Source organism: Brachyhypopomus gauderio, chromosome 4, assembly GCF_052324685.1.
Source record: "Brachyhypopomus gauderio isolate BG-103 chromosome 4, BGAUD_0.2, whole genome shotgun sequence".
Lineage (NCBI taxonomy): Eukaryota > Metazoa > Chordata > Actinopteri > Gymnotiformes > Hypopomidae > Brachyhypopomus > Brachyhypopomus gauderio.
Window position 1 is genome coordinate 22591208 of NC_135214.1, and position 18769 is coordinate 22609976.

General features: G+C 44.6%; 2 protein-coding genes across 3 annotated transcripts in view; one reads left to right on the forward strand and one right to left on the reverse strand.

Moving 5' to 3' along the window:
• prickle2a (prickle homolog 2a) overlaps window positions 1–5089 on the forward strand; it is a 37912-nt gene extending 32823 nt beyond the window's left edge. Inside the window, 3 exon segments of the mRNA XM_077003075.1 lie at window positions 1315–1448; window positions 1450–2266; window positions 2413–5089. Coding sequence (XP_076859190.1) covers window positions 1315–1448; window positions 1450–2266; window positions 2413–3305 — 1844 coding nt within the window. The 3' untranslated portion in view covers window positions 3306–5089.
• LOC143512578 (uncharacterized) lies at window positions 4399–17085 on the reverse strand. 2 transcript variants are annotated; one of them, XM_077003079.1, is made up of 7 exons: window positions 16677–17085; window positions 16215–16281; window positions 15739–15821; window positions 11433–11650; window positions 9645–9691; window positions 8692–8799; window positions 4399–5766 (listed from the first exon to the last, which is right to left on the reverse strand). In XM_077003079.1, exons 2-7 carry the CDS (start codon window positions 16251–16253, stop codon window positions 5587–5589), a joined length of 675 nt encoding a protein of 224 aa, XP_076859194.1. In that variant the 5' UTR covers window positions 16254–16281; window positions 16677–17085; the 3' UTR covers window positions 4399–5586. The 2 variants fall into 2 exon arrangements, with proteins under 2 accessions (XP_076859194.1, XP_076859193.1); XM_077003078.1 differs by having other exon boundaries at window positions 16649–17081.
• Between the last annotated feature and the right edge of the window lie 1684 nt (window positions 17086–18769).

Consider the following 18769-nt stretch of genomic DNA (forward strand, 5'->3'; position numbering starts at 1 on the left):
TGCCTCAGTCACCTCTCTCCGTTGTTTCTGCTTTGTATCGTATTTTAATTTTCTAATTCGCACGTCAATCACAACTGTTGATGTTACCTGGTGAGATACAGATGAGTGTGGATGTATGAGCCCAGTGAAACAAAAGACATGTTTCTTCAAGGTGGAAGAATAGATTTGTCTAATTACCTCTAAGTGCTAATCGATGACCAACAGTAATATCCACTTTATTACTGGCCATCGAGGGGCTTGGTGAAAATTCTAAACAGTAGGACAACATACAATGTGACGTTCTCTACGATACACTTGGAAAGGAGATTGTATACGTCTTCAAGTCCGATGTTTAAAATTAACAGTTCGCCCATCCCTAAATTGAATTACTGATTAATTTAATTGGGCAACATTTTTGTCTTTCAGTCTAAAATATGAGCAGACTACACTAATGGCATTTGCTTCTGACATGTACAATTGTGTGATTTTCACCTATTTTTGGCCTTCTGGGCATCCTTATTCAGTGTAAAGCCTGTCAACATAGGTGGGTTGTGTTTTCCTTGGTATCTCTTTTCCATACTATTCATAATGCTTTGCGAGTATACGGAAAAAAAATTGTATAGGGGAACAAAAAAAACTGTTGTTGACACAGAAGTTCTGAAACCATATTTGAATTCTGTGTGCAAAAATACACAAGAAACAGGATTTTTTTGTTTGTTTTTTGCATGAGCCAAAATCTTTGTTAGTCAGTGTTATTTACTATAAAAAAGACAACCCTAGTATTATTTATTTTGTCTACAGTTTCCTCATGTTTTTTAGTCTTTCTCTTGTTCTTGTACTATTCTCTGATGGATAATCAAAAACAGTTGGCAGTTCTGGACTGGTGACAGTTTGTATCCTCAGTTCTCATTCTGGATCATTTATTGAACATTTGAGAGCCTCATTTTCCCTGTATAAGAAGCTGCATTTCATCTATGGTCTTACACATAGGCTTGTTGTGCATGGTGTTTATAGGCAGGCATGATCATAACACATATTGTACATATCTGAAAATTATGAGTTACTAGCAGATTTTTTATATTTTTATTTATTTATATGCAACTGAAATGGCAAATAAAAATATGAAAGAAAATAATATTATTATTAAAGAATATTAGTACTAATTTCTGCATTTAAAATAATTATGAGCTAGTATGAATCGAGGGAATGAAAAGTGAATGTGTGACTAAAGCATTGCTCTTCCAGACACGTTCTTCCATATGTGACTTTCTAACCCTTAAAGACGAAGGAGATTGGCTGTGTATGTGTGGAACTGACTTCAGCCTGTACTCTTAGGAATAGACCAGGGCCAGATGGCGTATGAGGGTCAACACTGGCACGCCACTGAGGAATGCTTCAGCTGCGCCCGCTGTCGCCAGTCCCTGCTGGGCCGCCCCTTCCTGCCGAAGCAAGGCCTCATCTACTGTTCCCCGCCTCTGCAGTCAGGGGGAGGAGCCTGACCTGTCTGACTCTTCCGACTCCGCCTTCCAGAGTGCCCGCTCACGCCAGTCGCGCCGCAGTGCCCGCATCGGCAAGCAGGGGACCAAGAACAAGGCGGAAGGGGGCCGACAGCAGTCGACCGGCTCGGCGTCTGCGACGGGCGAGCGGCACCCTGTGGACGCAGACTCTCTGGCCGTGCCAATGGACCTGCTGAGCGTGTCCAGCCCCGCACCCAGCCGCACCCCCAACCGCACACCTACTCGGACCCCAAGCAGAACCCCGAGCCGCTCTCCCAGCCTGAACCGCAAGCAGTCCGTCTGGATGAGCCGGGATGAGCCATACTCCTACGAGTCCAACCAGAGAGATCCTTCACCTTCCCCCAATCCTCACCAGCTCAGGAGCCAGTGCAGCATCCGGAGCCCTTATCCCAGCTCTCCGAACCAGCCTGCCAAGGTGGTGAGCCCTCCGGAGACCTGGCACAAGGAGCCGCCGGGCAGCAACCCCAAAAAGCCCCCCGTCATGGCCGCCCTGAGGGGTCACTCGTTCAACGAGAATTGGATGCACCACGGGCAGGACCCCGAGTTCCATCCTCCCAAGCTCAAGATGCAGATGAGTTTCAGCGAGGCGTCGAGCCGCGGAGCCGGCTTCTTGGACAAGCGCAGTGTCAGCGTGCAGGGCTTCCCCAGAGATCTGCGTCCACCACTGCTGAGGAGCAGACACCACGTGGGCCCCAGCTTTGGTGAACTGACACCCCTAGAGCAAACCCCACGAGGGTCCGTGGACTCACTGGCCCTTTCCTACGCCACAGGTATACACACTTCACACACAGGTATACAAACTTCTTTTTTTGAAAGGAGCAATCCCTTCTTTTTACCATTGCTTCTCTGTTGTCAAGGTAATCAATGTTTCCAAGGTTAATAACATCTGCTTGTTTTGAATTCTTTATTTCTCTAGCGGGGAACTCTTTGGACGGGACAACCAGGCGCCAGGAGCACCTCTCTCGATTCTCAATGCCTGACTTGAGCAAGGACTCTGGAGTAAACGTGTCCGAGAAAAGCGCCATGGGAACCCTGAACTCCTCCATGCAGTTCCGCAGCACCGAATCCCTGACGTCGGCCCCAAGACCCCTCGCTGATCTGGGCATGCCCGTCCGGCTGAGGTACCCCCCTCCTCTCTACTGGGACTCTCCACGAGGAATGAGCTTCGAGGAGCAGGTCAAAGGGCACCTGGGCCTGGCAGGCAGCATGGGCAACGTTCACGTGGTGACCCCGCGTCCACGCCGCGCCAACACGCAGGACTCCCCTCGGCAGCAGCCGCGGGCCAGGCAGCACCACCACCGGAAAAGCCACAAGGGTCACAGGGGTCACCACCGTTCACGCCGCTCCCGCTCCGACAACGCCCTCCACCTGGCCGCTGAGAGCCAGGGCTACCCCAGCGACCCCGTCCAGAGGTTCCGCGACGACTTCCAGCGACCACCCTCATCCAGGATGGTGCGGGACCCCTTCGGAGGGAACTACGCATACAGGCAGCAGTTCTTCAGGCCTTGTCCCCGGACGACCTCCGACCTGACCCTGCAGGACCCCGGGGGCCCAAGGCTTGGCCAGTACCTGGGCAGGTACGGGGAGCTGGCTGAGGATGAAGACCACTTTTGCTCCACTTGCTCGTCTTCTTCGGAAGCATCCGACGACGAAGGCTACTTCATGGGGGAGCCCATACCTCGGCCGGTGCAGATCCGTTACCTGGACAACGAGGAGCTCCGACATCGGTACAGCCCCACGCTGATGAGCGGTCACTCCCAGCTACACACACGCAAGCGCCGGAAGAGTAAGAACTGCATCATCTCATAAGAGAGAGAATGTGTGTGTGTGTGGGTGTGTGTGTGTGTTTGTGTGTGAGTATGTGGGGGGGTACTGTGGTTTGTGAGTCTGTATGTCTGCGTGCGTGTTCTTATTCAAATAACTTACTGAATGGATTGTAATCTTATTTAGGCATGATCAAATCATAACCAAGAAAACTCGATCATGTCTTCTGGACCTTATCTCCTCTGTTTACTGTGACAGACGGTGGCACAAAGATTTATGTATGAGCAATTACCTATTTGAATATTACATTAAATATTGTATATTCGAAAAACTTAAGTTCACTTGTGGAAACGTGCAATAAGAATGTGTCATGTACCTTTGGTTTGGCTGGAAACGGAAAACACGCACCGAACCGCTTAGAGACAAGGACCGACGTCGGTAGGGTACCATAATAACTGACTTTCATTACAGTTGTATTCTAATCTTGTTTATTCAGAAATGTCTTAACTTAAGGTCATTTGTGTTTCCGTTCATGTAAAGAGTGAGAGTTTGCTAGTTCTGCCACATGGCCTGACTTGTCAGTATTGATTATGAAGTCTGATCATGAAGACTGTGGGGACCTTAAGTGCAGATCTCTGCTGCAGCCGCCACACCTGACAGGAACATTGTCCTTCTCTCCTCTCCTTAAAAGTCTTTCTGCTGTACTTCTAGCACACACGTGGGAGCCCCATTGTCTGGGTTCAACACTATAAATAATACTGATACTATTTACTGTTTCCATTGTTCTGATTGCTTGCACCCTGTCCTATTGATGACACTTTAAGATCACTTACAATTGCTTTTAAGCATAGCAATGTTTGATATAGTCCTGTTTTAAATGCAATATACTTTCTTTTCCAAAGTCCTCATTTTAATAATGCTATCTTTAAATTAAATGTATGTACAGTGATTTTAAAAAGTAATATAAGTTATGGCTATAGTATTGTAAATGTTCTGTAAATATAGTCCTAAATATTTCTATATTTTGTATCTTCAGATGCATTATTTGTATCATATTGTAGAACGTAGAACCCCAAGCTGACTGCATGTATCCCCGTTCATGTCTGGTATCTGAATTAAATCATATTTCAACGATTAATAAGAACAAGCTCTGGTTTATTTTTACAATGATCTGTGGCTTATGAAGCTTTGGAATGCTTCGTACATATTGATTTGTTGATTTCTATAGCTTGTAAACACACTATTTTAAGCAAATTAAACCAATTAAATTATGTTTGGGAATAAAACATACACAAATGCATTATACAATACAATATAATACAGGATTATAACATTGGTTACGTGTTATTTACTTCAACAGTTCCTACTATTAATGTGTGTGAATATATGGCATGACGGTAGTGCTCCTGCAAAATTCACATTTCTGTTATCTAATGGAAAATGTCAAATTCCTCTGACCTTTAATTCACGATTTTTTTTTTCCTTTATCCATAAAACAATCAAGTGTCCACTTGATAGACATCTAGCAATTACAATGTATTTGTAATATTTTGTATGCTCTGTGCAACCTTATTGGTCAGCCAAGTATCCGTAGCACCTGATGATGTTCAAGCTTCACGTTGGTTTTCAAAAGATCTGCAGAAAGAGAAAATATCTCACTCTCACAAGGCTTTCTGTATAGCATAATTTGATAAAACAGTGCCTCCGCAAACAAACCTGTTAGCACCACTGGACTTAATTAGCAACATGGCTTTGAGGGAAATAAGCTTTCTTCACAAAAGAAAACCCCAGTTTATGCAGACATAAAGCCTTGTGAAATTGGAATATTTCGTGTTTATTTTAAAAAACTGCCTGCGGCCGTAACAATTCGGTGTCAGTCTGAAGTAGTTTTTTGCTCAGATCATGTCGGGCACCATTTTGGCATTTACATGTTTAACGTTGCTTGGGAGAATTGGTAATCTTGCCCGTGTTCTTTCCCCTATTTATTTATTTATTTATTTATTTATTTATTTATTTATTATAGCGTGTTTGTTTGCTTATTTAAAAGATATTTGGAGAAAACTGAATAAAGCAAATCCTATTTTTATGCTAACTGGACAGCACAGTTAAAATGTAACTGTGACATAATGGCACGTAACAGTCATAATCGTTACAAAATCGTGTTAAAAGGTCAGCCTCGGATTATATGGACATTTTCCCTTCGTGCAGAGATAACTAACGAGTTCACTGTTATACTTTCACTACACTGTTAGTTTAATGACGGAGGCAGTCGTTGTTGTGGCTAAGAACCGCTCCCAGGTCCATCTGGAGCGGGTCACGGTGTGGGTCAGCGCGGCTCCTTGGAGTCGTAGTCCTGGATGAACTTTTCCATGGCCTCCACGCAGCGCAGGCCGATCTCACGTAGGTTCTCCCGCAGAGACGACTGGATGGGCTTCTCCAGCGACGGGTCCTTCGCCACCAGCATCTTCACCACCACGCCGAACGTGTCGCAGTCGCGCCGGTACACCTGCGGAAACCGGACCGGGTGAACGAGCCGCACACCTGCGCACGTGGACTCTAATGTACACACGTAGACATGTGAGCAATCATTTAACACCTTTAAAGTCCTACACGTCAGGATTCATTCAATGAACCTTCTTGTTCTGTTTCTGTGTATTCTTTTTTTGTTTAGGGTTTTTTGTACTTCCCAGAAGTAAAATGTATAATTGTTCACGTTTCAAAAACATGTTTATGCTTATGAGTTTGAGACATACATGTTTTCCGCGGTGTACCAGCAAATTAATTCAAATTGCGCTAATCTGAGATTTCCCTAATAAAAAACTTAAATCAGCACATTTGGACTGCGGAAAACTTACGTCATGCTATAAAATTATTCTGTATCAATACCTACTATAGCAATATTATTTACCAATAGTTAACTTGATCAAATACTCCACACAATGCACATATAATAGATGAGGTACTTGCCGTCATTATAATTATTCTTTTCCAATTAAGAACGACAATGTGCATATTTTTAATGTGCATATTTTTAACGTCGCGCGCTGCTGCAGCAGGCGCGAGAGCCCGTGACGTCAGCCCGCCTGTGAACGCTTATATAACGTAATGTACATAATATCGCACCACAGATTCAAAAGGAAGGGAAACCGTCAGTCCTGATAAACGGTACCTGCCTAAGTTGTAACTATGCTGTGATTACATATGCTCCACACACACTATTTATCCACTGCTGACAGAGATAATTCCGTGGGGGGCGTTTTAACACACGTCGACGCCCTGACACGGAATGCTGTCGGCACAAGTTTAGCGTTTCCCCTCTTCTAGCATCCCCGGTTCAACCAAGCAACTAGTTATCAAGCCCTCAGCGAACAGAATGGTGGGTGATGGAGTGAAAGCTTCACGCTGTTCTGGACCGGGGGGCTCGGGGAACGCCACAGTGTGGCACTCTCCTTGCTGGGATCTCTGTGGAAGAACAACACAGCTTCCTGTCTCATTGTTTAGCAAAACATCTGTTCAAAAGGTACCAGACATCTCTCCATATCTGTAATCTCTAAGCAGGCAGGCTAAAGATATACGCACACACACACACACACACACACACACACACACACACACACACACACACACACACACACACACACACACACACACACTACTCACAAACACAACACTACTCACAAACACACACACACACTACTCACAAACACACACACACACACACACACACACACTACTCACAAACACACACACACACACACACACTACTCACAAACACACACTACTCACACACACACACACACACACACTACTCACAAACACACAGACACACACACTACCCACAAACACACACTACTCACAAACACACACACACACACACACTACTCACACACACACACACACACTACCCACAAACACACACACACACTACCCACAAACACACACACACACACACACACACACTACTCACAAACACACACTACTCACAAACACACAGACACACACACACACACACACACTACCCACAAACACACACTACTCACAAACACACACACACACACACACTACTCACACACACACACACACACACTACCCACAAACACACACACACACACACACACACACACACACTACCCACAAACACACACACACACACACACTACCCACACACACTACTCACAAACACTCACACACACACACTACCCCCCCCCACACACACACACACACATACACACACACACACATACACACTCACACACACACACACACACATACACACACACACACACTAACCCACACACACACACACACACACACACACACACACACACACACACATACACATTGCTTCATGATCATTCATAAGGATTATTGTGGCCTTTCTGACCCTTTCACGTGGCCTGTGATTTCAAACTCGTCTCCTCTCACACGAGCAAACATGCTTGACCACTTTCCCTACAGCTCTTTTAAATTCACCAGTCATCATGAGTAGATATTAAACATACACCCTGGATATAGTCAATATATACAGAACTTTGAAGCCAAACATAAATGGGTGACTGTGTGCTCTTACATACATGCTCTCACTCACCCTCAGCCATGTAGCCAGGAGTGACACAGAAGCCCTATTTATATCTGTTTGTTTTAGCCTGACATGATGGTTGATCACTCTTACATAAAAGTATTACATAGCAGGTTACATAAAATGCCAGTGAATGGCGCAATCTGCTGTCAATCAATGGAAATCTTCCAAAATACCGTTCACTGAGAATGCTTAGTGCTTTGTGTGTACTGTGCTGGCATGTGTGTGTTTGCGTGTGTACGTGTGTGTGTGTTTTTTCATGGCCAGTGTATCCTTACATATGCGTCTGTATCCAGATTGCTTAAAAAAGCCACAGCTTTACCCAACTTGCAGTGACCGATGATATATAAGGACTGTGTGTGTGTGTGTGTGTGTGTGTGTGTGTGTGTGTGTGTGTGTGAGGGGGGGGTTGTTCTGTGTAGAACGGGTACATCTACCTGCTACCAGATCACTCCAGAACAGCACCTACGGTCTGCCTTGTGGTAACCATAGAGATTGGAAGACAGAGAAAGAGAGGGAATATATGTGTGCATGTGTGTGTGTGTGTGTGTGTGTGTGTGTGTGTGTGTGTGTGTGTGTAGCATAATTTTCATTGCGCTGTCTGAGTCATACCCTTGTATGCTTGGCTTGCTGTTCACCAGAGCAACAAAAAGACTGCAGGATTGACCAGCAGTGCCACAGTTCCCCCATCAGCTCACCATGGCGACTGGTCCACAAGTTCCCCCATCAGCTCACCATGGCGACTGGTCCACAAGTTAAGCAGAACCTCCACTGGTGAAAGTTTGGGTTTGGTTGCTTTTTGTGAACATCAACATCCTCCATTTTTACACATACACACACACATCCACTTACGTCCTCTATCTCCTCTCTCTTCTTCTGGATGGCTCTGTTTCTGGCTGCTGCACGTGTAACGGAGGACAGAGCTTCCTTTCCCCTGCAGAGCTGCTCTTCCTGTGTGACCTTACGGGAGAGAGAACCAGAGAGAGACAGAGAGACAGAAACAGAGAGAAACAGAGACAGAGAGAGACAGAGAGACAGAGACGGAGAGAACCAGACAGAGAGAAACAGAGACAGAGAGCTGTGAGAAAGATGCTTTTTACATGGAATCAGATCTTGTCAAATCAGTAATGATGAGGTAAATAATGATGTGGTACAACGTGGCTTATGAAGTTGAGTATTATTATCTAGAACAGGACATTATAATGTGCGAAGTAGTCCTTAGTGAACTAGATTGTGTTTTTCCACTTCTCTTTAGACAACTTTGTAAAGTTTAAAAAGTTTGTGAATGTTTTTAAACACCCGACACCGAATGCCAATGTGGAAGTGTCCTCATCTGAGCATCTGGCACCCCACAAGCCCAGGAAATGCAGCAGGATCACCACATGACATCTCCTGTTTCCATGCACTGCTTTGCACGGTACCGTCGTGGTGTGCCTCAGTCACACCGGTGAAACCTCAGGTCCAATAACAAAATCTGTCTCAGCACAACACCTACATTCAGAACAGGCCCTGCTAGAATCCCCCAGCGGATGCAACGCACATAAACAGGCTTCCCACCGCAGACGTCATTTGGTGATCCCCATCGATCTCGTGTGGCGGTAAGCACACCGAGACCTTATACGCTCGATCACAGTCATTTTCGAATGCGCCAGGCACATGCAGCAAAGCAGTGTGGGCTGGAGGGCTCGTTAGGGTGAACGACAGACCCAGATGCTTCAATTACAACACAGAGCGATCAACTCAGAATCAGGTGAGCACCACTTCAAAGTGAGGGAGTGAGATGAAGAGTGGCTCTGGTCTCTTACTGTGAAAGACAGCAGTGGTGTTTCCACTGACGATGACCGACAGCGATCTGCAAAAAGGAGATTGGGAGGGGAAAGAGAAAGAGAGAGAGAGAGAAAGAGGGAGAGAGATTTTGAATGCTTAAAATCATTGAAAAATTCACTGTCAATCACTGTCATGTTATATCTTTGTAACATGTATCACAGTTGCAACAAACCCCTTTGGTCTCAGTTTAAATATGCTTCTTAAAAACGCATCTGACATTATATTAGAGCGTCTCGTTTATGGTTGACGCCTCAGCTCGGTGGTTCGAAGGTAAGCGAGGTTACCAAGGACCCGCGCTTCTTTAAGAGGATCTGTGGGGTGTGAGTTTGGAGAATCTGCCTCGCAACATTCTAGTGTTTGGGCTGCTTCTTATATACTGGCTTTCTGCCCAGATGCTTGAAATCTCTCTCTCTCTCTCTCTCTCTCTCTCTCACTTCCTCATATACACACAAAAACACCTTCGTTTCTCTCCCACTCACATACACAAACATTCGCTCGGGCTCTCACCAGCACACACACACACACACACACCCTCACAGAGGCACACGGCACAAAAGCAATGACTCACCCTCATCTCTGCATGTCTCACAGGTACCGCGGGTGAACGGGCGGAGGAGAGGACGGGAGGAAGAGTGCGAGGGAGAGGAACCCACACAGGAGAGGCTCGGCTAATCCGCCCCACTGCCGCCTGCCCCAGCACGCTGGGCCCGGGGTCCGTAGCCCTCGCCCCATTCCAACACCCACCTCTCCGCCCACACCCACTCCCAAGGACAAATCGGCACAAAGACCCGGCGTTATACCCGCCTCAAAACCCGCCCCAAGCCCCGCCCACCTCTCCGCGTAGCAAGTTATGGGCCACGCTGAGTTTCATAGCTAGCGAACCTGTCTCTCAAGAGATGCTGTTCTGTGCAACTATAATAAGCATCCGGTAAAACCCAAGCACAAGTCAATATGCATTCTTAATTTGCAGGCCTCTGGCAGCAAACATGCAGTCATTGACAAGGGTCTTTTTATAGGTGCACCGTGTTCTGTCGCAGAGTGGTGTGATCCTCTGGAGAACAGGGATCGTCGAGTACTGCAACACTTTTGCTGTAGATTCTTCCCCCGAATACAGTTCCTCAAGTTGTTTACTTCACCTGCAACACAGCTGTGGCTGTATAGGGTGCATAATGACGAATATAGAGGAGAACCCTCTCCCGGTATAGGCTAGAGCCATACGCCATCGCTTATGTTAAAAATATCATCCTGTGGCTGCCACCTAGTGGCCACAATGAGTTATCACATGGAGTTGGAGTGGGGAGGGGTTTTACTTACACTTTGCAAACACCACAACGACAACACAGACACACAGACACACACACAGACACGAAAAACACCCACACTACACCATACAGAGATGTATCCAAATAATATTTACAAGTCATCAGATTTGTTTGGGGCACTTCACTGCTATCGATATCACACACACACACACACACACACACACACACACACACACACACATACACACATACACACACACACACGACCATAAACAAACATAAATAAACAAACACACACATAAACAAACACTCACACAAAAATAAACAAACACACTCACACATAAACAAACACACACATAAACAAACAAACACACATAAACAAACACACACATAAACAAACACACACATAAACAAACACACACATAAACAAACAAACACATAAACAAACAAACACACATAATCAAACACAAACACACACACACACACACACACCCTGCTGTATACCTGGGCTGGTGGATTTCTTCAGGACTATGCTGGCGGTCTTCTCTAGCTGCTTCTCCGAGGCCTTGCTAGCAGGTGCTGTGGCGCGCTGCGAGGGCTTCAGGCTCAGGCCGTGAGTTCTGACCCCTGACCTCAGGACCGGCATCCGTGGGAACCTGTGAAACCTCAGGCCCAAACCAGCACGCCAGGCAAAGCCGTCGTCCCTGCCCCTGTAGTAGAACCTGCAGGTGGACAGGAGTCTTACTGGCACAAGGCACTTCCTGTTAGCATTAATTACCTCAGAACTTAAAAATACAAAAACAAAACAATAATGCTGTTCCTCTGGAAACCTGGTGTACTACACTTCACTCACTTTGACTACCTCTACATTTTTGGCTACCACAGTATACTTCTGCTGCCTGCTGGAATCTTCTTCAGATATAAACATCTACCAGCTTTGCATACTGTGTGGGAATTTTGCTCATTCTTGACACATTTGCTTCAGGTTGTTTGGACCATGCGTCTGGACTAGAAACTTTCCATACAGTACCACAAACTGGACGGACATCTGGGCCTTCATTTGGCCGTTGTAGAACATAGGACTGGAGAAGTCCAACGTTGTAGGACTTTTTTGTTGTTTGAATCTTCCTGAGCGCCTTTGGCCTTGTGCTTAGGATAGCTGCCCTACTGAAAGTTTCTCCAAGGCTTTATTCTTTAAAAAATAAAGCAGGTAGTCTTGCCATCTTCTTCAGTTTTAATAAGATGTCCGGTCCCCACTGAGGAAAAGCGGCCACCCCCGTGTGTCACTGGTAGGATGGTGTGGGGGTTCCTCCGGGTTGAAGAACAGGCAGTGTTTGCTCCACACACACCATTTTGAATGTTGGCCAAAATCTTCCATCTTTTGACCACAAAACCTCGAGCGGAGTCATTCAGCTGCTGACAAACGTGCATTGATGTGTTTTTCTTCAATAATAGCTTCTTCCTAGCCACTCCCCCATACAGGCTGGGTGTATGTAACTGTAGATGAGGAAGACTTTAAAAGGTGTTGAATACTTTTACAAAGCTCTTTATGTAGGCCTCTGTGTGTGTGTATAGTGCTGTGTAAAAGCCATTGTACACCCTTTGACCACGGATGTTGAAAAACAACAAAATTAGCACCGTTAAACAAAACAACACCGTTAGCACCATTCTCTTGTTGGACAGACACAGTTGATTGGAAAAATGGATGAACACAAAAAGGTAAAGATTCGACCAATTAAACTGACTGATTTTCTATTATATTAGCACTTCGAGGTTTGTGTAATTTATTGTGAAATATAAACTCGCTGTCATGTTATTAGGAACACCTGTTCACCTGTTCATTCCTGTTATTATTCAATCATCCAATCAGCCAATCAGGAGGCTACAAAGCAGTGTACAAAAAATCATGAAGACAACCGAATGTCGATTCAGTTGTTGGTGACAAGCGGATTTGTTTGACAATTCCACAGATTTCTTGGGATTGTAACGCCTATCAATCAGTTTACAGAGTGGTTGAAAAATAAATAAAAAATCTAGCAAGAGAATGTCCAGACAAGAGTGGTTTGAGCTGGCAGGAAGGCCACAATAGCTCAAATAGCTTCTCTTTCTAAACACAGTGACTAAAAAAGCATCCAGGGCAGATAAAGAGTCAAACTTTGAGGGGTGTGAGCTAAAACAGCAAAAGACCAAACGCCCGTCAGCCAAGAACTAGAATGTTGGCTGATGTGTGCACAGGCTTACAGAAACTGGATAGTTGATTGGAAAAACATTGCCTGGTGTGATGAGTCTCAAATATCTGCAGTGACATGATGGAGATGTCAGAATTTGACATAAACAGCATGAATTAATGACCCCAACCTGTCAACAGTTCTGGATGGTGGTGTAAGAAATGTATTCCTGGCACAAATTGGGCCCCCTGTGTATTTAATCATTAATTAATCACATGGCCAGATTCACTGGCAAATAAAATAAATTGCTTCATTTCTCTTCTTCTGCTACACAAGCCACCAGTTCCCACACAAGTTCTTGATGACCACCGTGCAGTGTCTATAACTATTTCAAACATTTATTAAGTACCTCCTTTTATAATACCCTGGTGCCACAATTTATTTCAGCACCTGCCAAGCAAATAACTGCATGTGTAAATGTATTTGGCTATTGGAATGAAAAAAAGTCTAATTTCTGCAGTCTAATGAACCAGAAATGAGAAGGCAGATCTTTAAGTTCTTGTTCCACAGACCCCAAAGGCTTTTTTCCTAAATGAATTTCTAGTGAATGTAATTTTGCAGGCTGGTAAACAAATAGTGTCTCTAAATTTCAACACAGAAGAGACAGACAGCTGTCACGCTACAGCCCAGACCCCTCCCCTTGGGGGTGTGTCTACGTAGTCCGCGTCCGTGTATGTACATGTGGGGGTGTGGTTGTGTGTGTGTGTGTGTTCACCCGTGTCATTAGTTAAACGTGTTTCACGCGGTGCTTGTTAGTTGAAATATATAGAGTGTGTGTGTGTATCGTCTTGTGCTCGTCTTTGAGTCTTACACGTAGGTTGCGTTAATGTTTCACGTGCGATGTTTGCGCTTCACACAATAAAACGTATAAAAGTGTTTATTTTCGTTCTGTGCTGCCTCGTTAGTTGACGTGCACTCAGCGTAACAACAGCCCTAGAAGTCGAAAAGCTATGATTCCAGATAGGGCAGCTTGTGTGTTCTCTCTGTACATGAGAGTATTACAAACTTGCCCTGTACAGGGGGCACAACTGTTTTTATCTGCTGTTCAGAAGTTATTATCAGTGTTTAGAAAAAAAACGTATTGGACTGAATATGATCCTGAAATGCACCATAAATGTCCTGGTTAGCCTACAAGTTATTTTAATTATGGTCCTGGTTCCTTATACCTAATAAAAAATCTAATTTTATCCAATGCAGTTTTATGTTCTTGTGTTAAGGGCCACAGTGCCTCATCTCAGGTAGTGCAGTTACAGGACAGAATCTGTATTTGGGTTTTGACACATATTACTGAATGAACACAGGGTTGCAAAAAAGGAATTTCAGTTTCTACAGAATGTGTCAGCAAATGTTTATAATGTCCATCTAAAAGAGATAATTCCTGTACCAGCTCTTAATTTTGCTGAGCTGTTATTTCTGATTGAGGAAATGTAATCTGAGGGAAAAAAAATTGCACCCAACAGTGTTGAGTGCAAGAACATTGGGTGGGGTGCTCACACACTGCAGATAAAGATCTTTACATGCATGCAGACACACACACACACACACACACACATCTCTTACCAGGTGAAAAACAAACACAGCTATTCGTTAAACATGTGATCGACACCTAAGGAACATTCACAACATATAAAATCTATTTTCTATTTTGGGAATGAATGGCGTCTACGGTGCATGTGTGACGGACTGCATGCTTGCACCTGAGTGGACCTGCTTCGTATGTCTACAGATCTTACCTGGCAATGGTGGTATAAAACATTTGCCAGAGTACGGTAAGCCGGAGGTACAAAAGTTGTACAGCTAACGAAAAAGTAATGAACCAAAGTTTGCTATTATAAAAGGGAATAAATATCAAAACAAAACCACATACTGCATACTATTGTAATTCTGGTTGAATGCACGTTAATGTCAGTGAGGACATTTTCAAGTCAGTTCCACAGGCCTCAACCAGAATAATCCACACCTGCTATAGTGATGCTTCAGTGGGTGCAGACATAGCCAACTATGTAGAGAAACCTGCGTCCAATAAAGCCACAGCTCAAGCCAAGACTCTTTTTTTTTTGCATTTAAGAAATGTTATACAAAATTTCTGCTCATTAAAAGTAAACAGCTGTGAGTGTGTTGCTTCCAAACACTCCAACACTATGCAGTATTTCCAGGAGTCAGTCAAATAGTAGCAACAATCTTTACTGTGCGATTGATCGGACATCTTTTTTTTTTTCTGGGACAAATGTTCTATCCACTATGCATGTCTTTACCTACCTTCAATTCAGAAAAAAACATGCATGTCAGCAGCAGTTCAAACACTGCATATCAAAGTGTACATTAACCCACCTTTCAAACTACCCCCCAGCGGGCAGACGGCCTCATAAGACTGATATGAATCTCAGGTTTTATGGCATTCCTTTTCAGCCTAGCTTTGTGTTTACATTTCAAACAGGCTATCAGCAAATCAACCGTCTTGGCAAAATTTCTCGTCTCATTTGTGCCACAAATGTTCCCTGACACAGGTGGTCCGGAGGAAGAATTAGCCACGATGCCTTATGGGAGTATATCTGTCACTTATTGTAAAACGTGTTACTCACCTAGGTCGAAAGAATCTGCCTCTAGCGAAGGGACGAGAGAAGTGTGTAGGATTGATCGCTCTGTTAATGAACCTTTTCTCGTCCTGCAAGAAACATCCAAACGCAGCCATGATTCGGCTATCTAGTTTTTCTCAGAAAAGATGTTTAATGAATACTGAAAGTGGTGTGAATCACTGGCTTCACAGGAGTATAAAATTACATGTTTCATGGGTAATCCAATAGTGATGATGCCATCGATGAGAGCTTAACAACATTTCAGTTACTTAACTGGCAGAGTTTACTGTAAAAAAACAGCAGTGTGACACTATCTTCAGAGAATTACGTGGCTGTTGAGGTACTGGGTGTCTGTGATAAAATCTCATACAGCAATACAGAAATAAAGTACAGAAAGAAAACTGTAGCATGTTAAAACTAACGTCTGCTGCTTGTTTTACAGAGAAAGTGAGGACGTTAGACTGCAGGTGTGAGCTGTGTACCCCTTTGATGGTAGGACTACAGGCTGAAGATCTCTTCATCACCGCACCGTGGCCACTGGGAGACGCTCTGCGACCAGACAACACACACAACACACTCTTATAGGGACTTATATCTGAAAACGTGCAGAGGAGATGATGTTCACACTGATGTCTGTGGTTTGACACTACCGTGTTAGATACAGTCTAAGATGAACCAACTGCTATATACAGAAGTAAACACGTATGCACAATGTCCATCCTGGCTAATGTTTTTTCCTAATGGTAGCGCGTATCAAACTCTTTCACTTTCACTTTCTCCAGCCTGTTTTTCATCTATATGCTGGGATTCACAAACATGATCTCCAAACACTATTAACCTCCGCACATTAAAGCTGAGATGTGAAAATCACAAAAACATAAAGACTATATATAATACAGTTATTGATGATGTTCACCCAAAGACGTGTCCTTGTGGGATGGTACCGGTTCGTCTGCAGGAGCCGCTGGCACGCTCGCCGTGTCCGAACCGATCTGTTGGGTCTTGGGTCAGAACTTCTTTCTGGATTTAACGGCACCTCGATCAGGAAGTGTGCGAACTTCTTGCAGGGTAGCTGACAGACTGCAGGAGCACTGGGAGGGTTGACTACATGACTGTGGCTCTTTTACTTTCTATTTCACTTCAGTGTGACGCCGGAGGGTTTCCCAGAGGTCAGGTGAGAGAGTTCGGGTGGTGTGTGTGACACACAACGGTACTGGTCCCAGTCCCAGTGTTTCTACTGGCTTGGCGGGCGTGTGTCAAAGCGGAAGATGTGCACGTTAAGTCGAGCGCACATAGGGGCTGGCTCTACATGAAACCATTCAAAAAGACTGTAAAACTTCGAGTTTACACCCACAATGAGCATCAAGCCTTTATAACAACTTGGGAAAACAAAATGGTTGAAAACAAGTCATCTTCATGTCACCAAATACAACATTTTAGCTGTAGAAACACACACTGTAGTCAGCAGCTTAGTGAATGAAGTCAAACACTGAAATATATTTAACGGACAACAAACAGGCAAAATGACTTCCACTGTATATAAAGACTCAGGTGTGATTATTAATGAACATTAATGAACATTAATGAACAGTTTTATCACGCAGGCTTGCTTCAAAAAAGTTACAAGAAACACTCAAGTCTACCACGAGGTGGCGCTACAAGCTTGATTTTTGTAGATGTCGAGTGTCCGTCAGACAGCTACGGCGTAATAGCTGTGAAGTGTATTTTCTATCAAATATAAGCTAATAAACAAATTGAAATATGTATGTATGTATAGAAAGGAAAGTGATCTGCGATTAAAACTCTCTCGTAGATTCAGCGACTGTAGAGTGACTACCCCAAACTTGAGCTAGAAGCTGAAAATCTGACCAATATAAACATTAAAGATGATAGAGTGACCATATTTTCATTTGGAAAAACCAGGACACCTTGGAGCGGGGGGGGGGGGGGTGTTGCATGTTGCATGTTGCGTACTGACAGTCACGCTGTCTACTAGTGTGTCATTTGAGTGAACGAACTGAATCGAATCACTTCCTCAGCTGATTCGTTCCTTTCTCAGTTCAGTAATTGAGCTCAGCAGCGACCGTGCAGGCCGGCAGGGGAACTGTAGTGTGGTCTGTGAATCACCGAATCACCCGCCAATCTGGAGGTGGAAACTGTCATTGCGAGGGAACTGCGCATGCTCAGTGATTCGTTCACTGTACTGAGGGCTCTCGTTCACTCTCTGATTCGTTCACTGAACTGAGAGCTCTCGTTCACTCTCTGATTCGTTCACTGAACTGAGAGCTCTCGTTCACTCTCTGATTCGTTCACTGAACTGAGAGCTCTCGTTCACTCTCTGATTCGTTCACTGTACTGAGGGCTCTCGTTCACTCTCTGATTCGTTCACTGAACTGAGAGCTCTCGTTCACTCTCTGATTCGATCACTGAACTGAGAGCTCTCGTTCACTCTCTGATTCGTTCATGAACTGAAAGCTCTCGTTCACTCTCTGATTTGTTCACTGTACCGAGGGCTCTCGATCACTCTCTGATTCGTTCATGAAATGAGGGCTCTCGTTCACTCTCTGATTCGTTCATGAACTGAGGGTTCTCATTCACTCTCTGATTCGTTCATGAACTGAGAGCTCTCGTTCACTCTCTGATTCGTTCACTGAACTGAGAGCTCTCGTTCACTCTCTGATTCGTTCACTGAACTGAGAGCTCTCGTTCACTCTCTGATTCGTTCACTGAACTGAGAGATCTCGTTCACTCTCTGATTCGTTCACTGAACTGAGAGATCTCGTTCACTCTCTGATTCGTTCACTGAACTGAGAGCTCTCGTTCACTCTCTGATTCGTTCACTGAACTGAGAGCTCTCGTTCACTCTCTGATTCGTTCACTGAACTGAGAGATCTCGTTCACTCTCTGATTCGTTCACTGAACTGAGAGATCTCGTTCACTCTCTGATTTGTTCACTGTACCGAGGGCTCTCGATCACTCTCTGATTCGTTCATGAACTGAGGGCTCTCGTTCACTCTCTGATTCATTCACTGAACTG

Bases quoted from the DNA above. Each gene is read 5' to 3' on its own strand.
- LOC143512578 (XM_077003079.1), bottom strand. From the start codon at position 16,253: ATGAAGAGATCTTCAGCCTGTAGTCCTACCATCAAAGGG. The intron at 15,822-16,214 runs GTACACAGCTCA...TGTTTCTTGCAG, and splicing joins GTAGTCCTACCATCAAAGGG to GACGAGAAAAGGTTCATTAA. The intron at 11,651-15,738 runs GTGAGTAACACG...GTCCACCTGCAG, and splicing joins GGCAGATTCTTTCGACCTAG to GTTCTACTACAGGGGCAGGG.